Below are 11,747 nucleotides of genomic sequence, written 5' to 3' on the forward strand. Positions count from 1 at the left end.
CGTCGGTGCGTGAGTTCGGCCCCCGCGAGCTCCGGAACGGCCGGTGAGCTCACAGCCGGCTTCTCTTCAGCTTCAGCCTGCGCGCCGCCATCGCAGTCATGCTTGCCGCCGCTCTCCGTCACTGCGTCGTAGCAGCAGCTGCAGCCGCCCGGGCCAGCGCTAGAGGCCTCCCACACCCCGCTCTGGCCCCCGGCTCCGCCGCCGGTAAGGCTCCCGCCTGCCACTGCCTGCGCCCGCGTGTCCTTGCGGTGACCTGGGCCCCCGCCGCCACGCGAGGGCAGGCTCGCCCCGCGGCCTAGCGGCTGCCCTACTGGCTAACGGCCGAACCTAGTGACCGCGGGCCGCCCTCTCCGCCGCCTCTGGGTTTAGAGGACTCGAGGACGCGCCCCAGGGCTTCCTTCAGCGCCACTTCCTGGTGCGAGCAGCCCAGACGGGTCAGATGTGGACCTGCTGTGGGCGCCAAGGAGGGGGCGCAGCGCACCTCCCGTGTCCACCCAACCCTTTTGGTCCCCGGGCCATGATCGTACCCCGGCGCTGACCCTTTCGGCCACCTGACTGGAAGTGCTCGCCGCCGGCCTGCAGCGCCTCGGCGAAGGTGACATTGAGTCCGCCGGCGCGCCGCTCAGTGTAGAGGTCGGAGTGGCCCCTCCGGGAACCTGGGCACCGCCGCCCCCAGCGTCTTTCCTAAACACAGTGTGCCTCCGTGTGGGACACAGTATACTTTTTTTTTATCAGGCGTTTATTTCTCGGCGACTTGTGTGTCTCCTTCACAGACCGTTCTTGGTCATTTTTAGAGACTCCTGTGCCACGTTCCAATAATCCCACGTTTATAATAGATCGTGTGTGGTGGTTTGCTGAGGTCTGAAAGAGAGCCCGAGTATTGAGAGGTCATATAATAAGAATGTTACTGTTTCGAAAATGGGGTGCCACAGACCAGGAAGGCTGTCTTCTACAGACGTGAGGCAACTTCATTCTTTGCTCCGGGTTAGAATCCTTATTGCTGGAGTATGAGATGTGCCGCTGACCCGTCTTATGTTTTGCCTTCGTCTTCTGTGTGTGTCCTGGGTGACTTTGAGTCCAGCACCTTGCTTTTAATTATTGTAACTGTACTTTGATCTTGGGCCATGATGGTCGTATATGCTACATCATTTAGCCCCTAATCATGCGTGTTTAAACATAAGAACTCAGAAACTCAAAAATAACAAGGTTTAATTGGCTATTTTGAGTGTTTTAACTAGACACTTCAGAACATAGTATGTTTCGCTTCGTTCAATTTAGACCTTCATTTAGACTTTATCTTCTGTAATTTATCAGAGAACGGTAAGGCTGGCATACACGTCAGAGATCACTGCGATCATCTTATTTTATGGAAGAGGAAACGTAAGCCCATCTTGGGAAACTGACTCCTCAATTAAGTGGTAGAACCATTTTCTGTTAGCCACAGTTATTTTTGGCCCATCCTGATGTTTGTCAGATTTTGTTTTTTTAATTCTTTCCTTATCTAAATGCTAGAGTAGCAAATACTACTTTAATTTTTTCACGTTGGGGAGGATTCTTACGACTTCTTCAAAAGAATTGCTGCATTTTGTGGCAGGTTGAGGAAAAGGCAGAGATTTTTGTCAAACTAAATTAAGGGAATTGTTTTTTTCTGACTAAGTTTGAACATAGTGGTTTTGTCTCCTAGGTGTTCTATTCATTCATGCTCTTGAATATAATTAGTAAACAAAGCTTTATTTTAGGTGTTTGTCCCATAGGTCTAAATATTTGCCACAAGGAGGCAGTATTATTTACAGTTGTGTCAACTACTTTCTAACTGTGTGACCTTGGACATGTTAGTTGACCTTAAGACTTAGTTGCCTTTTACCTAAAACTGAGATAATAGTTGATAGTTGTGAGGCTTAAATGAAATAAAGTAATTCTTAGCACCTTGCCTGGCACAAATGTTTAATACATATTTGCTTTATTATAGTGCATTTCATTTTTGTATATTATAGGTTGGGGTTTATTATCAGTGTGAGACTGAAGAGGTTTTATGCAGTTGAAAGTCAGAAAAGATTAAGGTTCTTGGATGAGGCGATCCAAGGTCAAAAGAGTATACTTGAAAGCGCTCTGGAGAGGTTAACCTGAGAGTCCTCAAGTTTGTTCTAGTTAAGTTGCAGCCCAAATTCCATATTTGGTCTATGAAAAAGCCTCCAACTTGAAACAATTGTTTTCCAATAACTGCTGAATTAGATAATTAAAATGTTTTAAATAATGGCTAGATTCTCTAGTCAACACTTAAAACCTACACAATCCTGGCTCCTGCATCCTTACCCTGATAATTTGGGAAGGGTGGGAGGAATTTTCTCTTTCCCTTTCCTGGTGCAGGGCTGAATTTATTTAAGTAGCACTTTTTATCACCTTCCAACCTTTTCTGTACCACTTCCAATTTCCAGATTTCCAGCCTTCGAGCCCCAAAGTCCATGCCTGCTCTTAAGCTGTGCACCTCAATAACCCTGTCTTTGAGCTTGTTCATGTACCCTCTCCATTAATTGGTTCTTTCCTTTACTCCTAGTATCACCTCCACCAAAATATCCATTCTTTGGGCTTTGTCCCAGCTGATACGTTATTAAATGGAAAGCTATCTAATTAAACCAAAGGGATTAATGAGCCCCTTAATTTTTCTAAATATGTTAGGTTTGTTTTATTTTAATAGAGTGCCTAACTGAATGCCGAGAAGCAGTGTTAGAAATAGCTTTTTAGATTGAGGCTGTAAAAATGTCCCAGTTTTTTATAGCTGCTTCCCTTTTTCTACTCTGGAACCTTCAGGTTGTATGAAAGACAGAGCAATTTTTTTCTAAAATAGTTTGCCTTACAAGCCTCAAAACTAGGTGGAAATGCTATACTTAAGTTTGGGTGGGTGGCGGGGAGGGTGAGAATGCCTATATAGTTTTACCTCAAAATCAAAATGTTAAGCATATGGGGGGCAGGTCTATAGCTATGAGACTAGAACCTACTCTACCCAGTACTGGAATTAGGAATATATAATTTAAACCATATTGAGAGTTTTTTGCCCTCCTGGAAGGGATGTTTGTTTCTGATACATGCTTGGTGTCCTAAATAGTTGTTTCATGTAAGGTTTTTTGTTTGTTTGTTTGTTTTTTTAATACAATGAGTTTGTAATTTGAGACTCACAGAAAGGAAGGTAAACAAATTATTGAAGGGGATCCATAGCTCTCCCTACCGGGATTTGCAGTTGCTAGTCATCTTTTTTACAGTTAGAAAACAAAACAAAGCTACCAGCTGCTAGTGAAATATATGCCCAGCAGTGAGAATGATGAAACACTTTTCTGGGTGGTCGGAAATGTACACTTAATTATTACGTCTGGGGAGGGAATACATGTATTTCAGTTTTCTTGGGTAAATACTTAGAAGTGGAATTACTGGGTGGTATGGTCACTGTGTGTTTACCGTGATAAGAAACTGCTAAACAGTCTTCCAAAGTGGTTGTACCATTTTACACTTGCACTTTTAAGTATTCAGCTCAGGATAACTTTAGTTTTTGAAAAGGGTAGCCTATAAATTTTTGGTAATGGTATGAGAGGGTTGTTGTGATCTATGCTTTCTGTTATATTAAATGTGAATGTTGGTCTTGAAAGAGTTATTAAATATCCGTATAGTTTTGATTAAATGTTTGCACTTAACAAATACATTTAGGTCTAGAGAGCCAATCTTTTTTCTTGTCATAGAAATTAAAGGATGTCCAATTCCAGCCCGTGGATATACATGTTCCACTTCGTTTTGGAAATAACTTAGGTCTCTGGTAAGATGGGGACTTGTGCTGTGGTCTTCTAACTAATGGCAGGTATTTTGCTATAGGCTCAAGTGGTAATTTAAGCGAGAATCCTTTTGCTTAATCTGGTGACAGTCCATCTCCAGAACTGGCTAGTATTCCATCTTTTCATGTTTTTCTGTTTTTCTCTTTACACTTTCTCCTGCCAGTGATTTTATTAAGGATGTGTGGGATATTCTAAATGTTTAAATTTCGGAGTATTCCTACAGCCCAGAGATTTCTGGGTAGTTTTTTCCTTTTTTGGACAAGACTTGTAAAATAACTAGAAATTATATCAGGCTTGTCTAATTCATCTAACAGGAAATGCAATTTTTTAAATGTTTTATTTCTGTAAATTATGATTTCCATAAATAGAAGATCAATTAAGACAAATTTAGGCAAAGATTAATTTATAGCTACCATTTATTGAGTACCTATCTATTATACAAAGTGCTAAACCGTGAGTGGTGTTACCTGGCTTTCATCGTCATAATCTGCTAAGGTAGTGGTATCCCCATTTTACAGACAAGGAAAATAAAACTTGAGTTAATTTTACCAGGGTCAAACAGTGGGAGAGTAAGGAGCCTAGCAGTACCCAACCACTAGGCTCTGCTGCTTTCTAAAACCCAAAGGTAACATTTCCTTCTCCCCTGAACCCCACCAGACAGAGGCTGTTTAAAAAGAATCCAGATTTCCTGACTCCTAGTTCAGTGTTCATTTGACAGGCAGAAACTGAAAATGGGAAGGTTTTTCATATGGTACTGCAAAGGGTGTATGATTGGGAACAGCATGCTAAGTGTCCTATTTTTTAACAATGTTGTATTTTTAAAATTTCACTTCTTAGAAATCTTATAAAGCAATTTTTTTTGTTGTTGGGTGTAAGTCAGAGGGCATGTTTTCCCTTAGGAGATTTATCAGAATTTTTGGGAAGGGGTCTGTAGTTTAATAAAACAATTTTTAAATTACCGTTGCTTTGTCGGGATGTGTAATTTATTTTGGAATATAATTTAATAGCAATAAGATTTTTTTTAATTTATCAAAAAAGTATGTTATAAATTCACTCAACTAGAATGAGCGTTATTTTAAATTAGGAATTAATACTCTGCTTATTGTAGAAATACAGACATTGTGGAAGTGTGTAAAGAAATGAAGTTTAAAAAGAAAGGAAGGAAGCTTTTCCTTCCAAAGATACCAATGTTAACAATTTTGAGCTAGCATTACACATTTGGAGAAAAAAGCAGAAACATGCATCTATAGTCCTTTTTGTTCTACTTTCCTTTGCTTAATTTTTAAGGTATTTTTTTCATATAAATACATAAGATTTGTTTCATTTGGCCTGCTGAATAATTTTCCTACTGTGACAGTTGATTCAAAACTTATGCATTGAATGTACTTAATATCACTGAACTGTATACTCAAAAATGGTTAAGATGGTGAATTTTATGTTGTGTGCATTTTAACACAATAAAAAAAGAAACAAACAAACCTTAATGTATTGCAAGGTATGTCAAGTACTACTTCTATACATTGAAGTTATTCTGTCTTGATTGTAGCGCTCCAGTCAGTTCGCTGCTACTCCCATGGGTCACAGGAGACAGATGAGGAGTTTGATGCTCGCTGGGTAACATACTTCAACAAGCCAGATATTGATGCCTGGGAATTGCGTAAAGGTAATTGGAACATGGTCATATTTGCCTATTTTGGTGTAGAATTAGGAGCTGCTTGGTAGTCTTCTACTACTTTGTTGGAAGCAACTGTTTTGAAAATATGCATCATGTAAGCTGGGTGCTGTCATGCAACTTGCAGTTAGAAAATATTCTAGTTTCTATAGTGAGTGTTTCTTGTAAAACAGGACTTTAAGGCAGGCACAACTAACATTTTGGGCCGGGTAATTCTTTGTTGCAAGGGCTGTTTTTTGCATTGTAGGATGTTTAGCAGCATCCTTGGCTTCTACCCACTAAGTGCCACCCACCCACCCTAAGTTGTGACAAACAAAAATGTCTACTGGGGGACAGAGTCACCCCAGATTAAAACCACTGCTATAATGATAGGTCAAGGTGAGCAAGAGTTAAGTTTTGCATCTTTTAGATTATTTAGTCACGTAGTCATTTGGGTCTTTTCTCCTCTTGATAGTAGTTTGGGTTTTTTGTTATTTTTATTCTCAGTTATGATTTGTCTTGCCCTGAATAAGTGTCCAGTCTGAGTACGCTAGATTGTTGCTAAATTTGCAGATGGGTGTTTAACATGAGTAAGTAGCATTAACATAACTAGTCTAATAATTAGACTGGTGATTAACTTATTTTAAGTGTAGGTAACTTATCTCAGACCAAGACTTTAGCCTCTGTGACAGTATTCTAGCATTATAGTCACTGGTGTCCTTTGTTTAAATATTTTAAAATAAAAGCAAGAAACCTAAATGTTTCAGACTTCTCTATGGAGATGTAATGACTCCATTTTGCTGCAACCAGGGAAATTCTTATTGAATAATCTTGAAAAGTAATGAAAAGAATAGCAATTCTGCATTCCCATTAAAAGAATCTTAAATTTTATGATGTGTCATTTTGTGTAGAGCTGAAAGTAATCATGCCCAATCATTTTCTGGTTGAATGTTTGAGTCTGTGCACTAAAGTTTCTCTATATCTCTGTAAGGTCATTATTTGGGCTTCATTAACTCTCCTTAAGCATTTCTCTGGTTGTCTTTAGATTACTTTCCAATCAACTCTATTTTAAAGCAACCAAAGTATATATATTGTACTAAGAGTTAAAGATATGAGTTGAAAATGACCCTCTTATATGAAAAGAAACCAACAAATTATTATGAAAATAGTGTTTGCATTTAAGGAAACTCTTGGATTTTTCCCCCTTCAATCTGCAGGCTACTGCATACATAGTTCCTTTCTTTCCACTTTTAATTCATTGTGGAAGGTCCACTGTGATCTTGTAGAATTTGTTAAAGGTAGATTCTCTCATTTTATAGAGGAGAATAGAGACCTGACAGGGTTCCAGGGCCCAATTCCAATGTGTGTGTAGAGGCTTCCCCACACCAACAAACAAATCAGGACACCAGCAGGGTGTCCAAAAATTCCACTCAAGGTGGCATTATCTACCCTACCCAGAAGTAGCATCAGATTCCACAGGTAAAGGGCTCAGTCTCACAAAACCACCCTCCACTTCAGAGGATGGTCCTAAGCCCAGGTTGTTACCCATGCTTCTGACCTACCAGCTACATATCAGAGGTTCCCACAAACCCCTCCTTGGGTTCGAACAGCTCACAGAACTCAAGAAAACGCGTTTACTCATGAGATTACTGATTCATTACAAAGAATATAAAAGGATGCAAGTCAACAGCCAGATGAAGAGATACATAGAGTGAGGTTCCAAACGAAGGAGCTTCTGTCCTTATGGAGCTTGGGGCCAGGCACAGTGGCCCATGAGCGTGTTCTAGTACCCCAGGATGGAAGCTCTCCAAAAAAGGATCGAGTTGCTAGCCTTTGGGTTTTATGGAGGCTTCATTACCTAGTCATGATTGAGTAAGTCTTTGACCTTTGGCAATTGATTCAACTTCAAGCCCCTCCTCATCCTTGGAAATCAGGGGTGGGACTGAAAATTCCAATCTTCTAACCTCAGGGTTGGCCCCTACTAACAACCAGCCCCCACTCTTGGGTGGGGTCCAAAAGTTACCCCTTTAACATAACAGGAGACACTATTGTTGCTCTCATCACTTGGGAAATTCAAGGGGGTTTGGGGGCTCTGTGCCAGGAGCAGGGACAGAGACCAATGTATATTTATTATAAATCACAATGTCACAAGGCCCAAACAGACAAGATCAACGTGTCTATGGTCCAATAAAAATGTAAATAACTACATTGTAGTCTGAGTGAGAATAGTCCAGGTTGACATGGCCCCTCTTTTTGCTTTGACAGGGATGAACACACTTGTTGGCTATGACCTGGTTCCAGAACCCAAAATCATTGATGCTGCTTTGCGGGCATGCAGACGGTTAAATGATTTTGCTAGTGCTGTTCGCATCCTAGAGGTTGTTAAGGTCAGTGAAATAACGCTAAATTTGTTCTGGAAGTGGGTGGGCTGTCGATTAGGTAGCAGCATATTCTGTATTTTTTAATTTGTTAAAATACCTAAAATTCGTTCTTATATAGCTAAAGGTAATGCGTGTTGTATAGGTAACAATCTTTCTGGAGCTCAGTTCGGCAGAATTTATCCAAGGCCTTAAAAATTGTGCTTGATGTCCTTTTGTTCATCAATTCCATTTGAGAATTTATCTTAAGGAAATAATTAAGGCTGTATAAAGGTTTAACTATAGTTTATCTTTGTGCTATTTATGATAAGATATTAAATGTTGCTCGTGGTTTCTTAAGATGGGACTTCCCAGAAGAGGTTATTATTACACATCTCTTAATGTTGTAATGTGTTTAACATTAAACATATTTATAGTATATTAACTGAAGAAAATTATGAAATAATTTTTGTGGTGTGACCTCTTATTAAAATATATATTTAAAAAATATGTATATATATAGAGAGACGAAAATGTAGGAGGATATATTCTCCCTTTTGTTTGATTATAGTTTCTAATTTTTCTATAATGAGCAAATAAATACATTGCATTTTAAACAAGCATTTTATAATTAAACACAGCTGAAGAGACCTAGAATTTGTTAATGGCAGAAGAATAACAGCCTGGCAGTGTCTTAGTCCGTTTGACTTTTTATTATTTGTCCCTGGGAAACTTGTGGCAATATATAGGTATAATTATATGGTATGGTGAGAGTCAAAACTCTCTTACCCTGGAAATAAGTATTCTTTAAGTGTAGCTCTCTGTGAAAAGACATGGTCGATTAGAAAGAAATTCAAGGTCTGTAAAAGGGAAACTGTGACATTACTTTATCTACAATGGGTAAGATAATTAAGGGTTCTGTAGGCTATCAGTTTATTCAGCACTCGTAGTTAATTCAGTTAGGGTCTCAAATTGGAGGCACATTTAAAAACTTTTCCTGTGTTAACTTAATTATTCCTGTGGCCTGCTGGGCATGTTTAATTACCTTCACAAAATTCTGTCATCACTACCTTCTTTTTCAGTAACTCGGGCTTTAAAAAAATTTTTTTCTGGATTGAGTCTAATTGCCTTTTTCTCAATGTGTCTTAAAACTTACCTTGAATAGTGCCCACATAGTTGCTCTTTATTGAACAAATATGTTGACTTAAAAGTTAAGTGACTTGGGCTGGCCCGGTGGCTCAGGTGGTTGGAGCTCTGTGCTCCTAACTAGGAAGGCTGCCGGTTCGATTCCCACATGGGCCAGTGGGCTCTCAACCAGAAGGTTACCAGTTTGATTCCTTGAGTCCCTCAAGGGATGGTGTGCTCCGCCCCCTGTAATAAGATTGAACACAGCACCTTGAGCTGAGCTGCCGCTGAGTTCCCGGATTGCTCAGTTGCTTGGAGCGCGTGCTCTCAACCACAAGGTTGCTGGTTCGACTCTTGCAAGGGATGGTGGGCTGGGCCCCCTGCAACTAGTAACGGCAACTGGCCCTGGAGCTGAGCTGCACCCTCCACAACTAAGACTGAGAGGACAACAACTTGACTTGGAAAAAAGGCCTGGAAGTACACACTGTTCCCCAATAAAGTCCTGTTCCCCTTCCCCAATAAAATCTTAAAAAAAAAAAAAAAAAAAAAGTAAGTGACTTGTATTCTCTGCTACTAGCCTCTGCATATGTGATTAAACGCATTTTCAAGTTCATTTTGTAAATAGATACGGCTTTTCAGAGAACTAAATGTGAATCTTTTCTTTACCATCAGGACAAAGCAGGACCTCATAAGGAAATCTACCCTTATGTCATCCAGGAACTTAGACCAACTTTAAATGAACTGGGAATCTCCACTCCAGAGGAACTGGGCCTTGACAAAGTGTAAACCCCACGGGTAAGCGACATACCACTGAAAAAGACAGGAAAAAGTCCAGGGAGGGGTTAGGGAGTGACACTTCCGTGTTCTCAGAATAAGATCTCTTAATGGGCTTGTTAGCGGAGATTTAGAGAGTACCAATGATGACAACTTCAGGGAGCTAGGATTGTTATTTCTGGTCGTTATAATTGTTCTCTTACTGGTAGAAAGGCAAGTAAAAGTCTCCTCAATTCAAGAGCCATATAAAATATTGCAAGCATAGACAGTAAATTTAAGCACACGCAGGTTTTCAGATATTACTATTTTGCTATATCTGCTTTAGTTTTTTTTCCCCCAAGAAATGATTGGTTTCATATAGAGTTGAAGCCCTCTGTGTACCCTTCCTTCATTTCAGCCCTTGAACCTCCTGCAAACTAAAGATAATCCATTGCATTCAAGGTGTTTATCATGCATGCTTTATACATTTGTTTTTAACAGCAGGATTTTATTAATTTGATCCTTTTGCTTTTGTGTGCCCAGGTTAGAATTTAATAACCAAGTAAATATGTATCGATAATAAAAACTTGTTACCTTTAGTTCTCTGTGGAAAGACAGATCATGTAATAAAACTGGCCACAAGATTGTCTAGGTAGTGAGCAGTGTGCAGAAAATCCTTTGTATAACAAAATATATAAGCAGTAACCCATGCTTTTTATTTTATTTAGCAAACACATGCAGTGTATATAATTGTTGGTATGGCAGTGTTTCAAGTGCTCTATAAATATTAACTCACGTAATCCTCGTAAACTGTCCTGTGAGGCAGGTACTATTATCCCATTTTACTATTTACTGATGAGGAAACAGGCACCTTGTCCAAAGTCACGGTAGGAGAATCCATGTTTAAACCCTGCGGTCCGGCTCCAGGCTCCATTACCCTTACTGTGCCACATGTCCTGTGTAGGCATTTAGTAAGGCCATGCTCTTATTTCTCAGAGGTAAACAATTGAGGTTTAAGTAGAAGATTTGCTTCCTAAGAGTGAGAGGAAGTTTTTTAATAGTGGAATTAAACTATGTTATAAAAGTTCCAATAAAAATGGACCCGAAATTATTTGAGGAGCTAATATCAGATTCCTCATAAGATAAAGAACCAGTGAGCCTGGTTACGATATCATTAGCAAACACTAATTTAAAAATCTCAGAACTCAAAGAATCCCTACATTCAGTCTTCCTACTGGCAGACTGAGCAGAAAATGCCTGAGGCTTTGTAATCCACATTTGGTATCTCTTTTTAAAGCTTGTGTTTTGGAGTAGAGGTGTTAATTTTGTCTTTGCCCAACACCATCACCTTCCTGAAGTCAGGTAGTTCATCTTTGTAATATATAGAAAGGTTTTTATGTTATTTAAAATGTCTTTGAGTACTTGGAGAAAACTTGGTATTCAGAATAGAGGATTTCCTAGTTACATTTTTAGAGCTCTTTGGTTCATATTTCATAATGGACTCTTAAGAGGCTGTCTAAAACTTGGGCTTAATTTTTATTTTATCAAGTACTATTCCAAGGATTCCAGAAGATCTTTGTTAGATATATTCTAGCAGCAGTAACATATTTCTTTTTTAAAAAAAAATTTAGAGGGCTACTTCTCAGCACTTTTCTGATTGGAAAAGAAGACTAACCCAGTAAGTTCCAGGTGTAAGAAAACAAAAAAGCCACAGAGCTAGTCTATGCGTTGATGTAGGCGGGATAGAGGAAGAGAGCAGAAAAGCCCACATGGAGACAGTGATCTCCCCGGGCTGTTGCTCTGAGGCATGTTATTTGTAGTAAGATTTTTACCTTTTCTTTATGTCCTGGCTAATTCTTCATGTTTTCTCTTACAGCTGGGCTTCCCAAGGATTTACTGATAATGCTACTTGATGTAAAATATCACCTGGAAATACTGATGATAACATATTACCTTATTTGAACAAGTTTTCCTTTATTGAGTACCAAACCATGTAATGGTAACTTGGACTTTAATAAAAAGGAAATGAGTTTGAACTGAAAA

The 11,747-nt window shown here is 39.4% G+C and overlaps 1 protein-coding gene across 1 annotated transcript; it reads left to right on the plus strand.

The window, feature by feature from the left end:
• COX5A (cytochrome c oxidase subunit 5A) lies at positions 1-11,747 on the plus strand. The gene is made up of 5 exons (XM_019751022.3): positions 1-204; positions 5,365-5,481; positions 7,735-7,856; positions 9,624-9,746; positions 11,581-11,747. The coding sequence occupies exons 1-4, from the start codon at positions 99-101 to the stop codon at positions 9,735-9,737; spliced, it is 459 nt and encodes a 152-aa protein (XP_019606581.1). The 5' UTR covers positions 1-98; the 3' UTR covers positions 9,738-9,746; positions 11,581-11,747.

The sequence above is a fragment of the Rhinolophus sinicus genome, chromosome 3 (assembly GCF_057876585.1).
Source record: "Rhinolophus sinicus isolate RSI-liver-muscle chromosome 3, RSI-T2T, whole genome shotgun sequence".
NCBI lineage: Eukaryota > Metazoa > Chordata > Mammalia > Chiroptera > Rhinolophidae > Rhinolophus > Rhinolophus sinicus.

What these genes read in the sequence shown, in the direction of transcription:
- COX5A (XM_019751022.3), top strand. Translation starts at nt 99, where the DNA reads ATGCTTGCCGCCGCTCTCCGTCACTGCGTCGTAGCAGCAGCTGCAGCC. An exon ending in GGCCCCCGGCTCCGCCGCCG is followed by an intron (nt 205 to 5,364) that starts GTAAGGCTCCCG and finishes TCTTGATTGTAG; the next exon opens with CGCTCCAGTCAGTTCGCTGC. An exon ending in TGCCTGGGAATTGCGTAAAG is followed by an intron (nt 5,482 to 7,734) that starts GTAATTGGAACA and finishes TTGCTTTGACAG; the next exon opens with GGATGAACACACTTGTTGGC.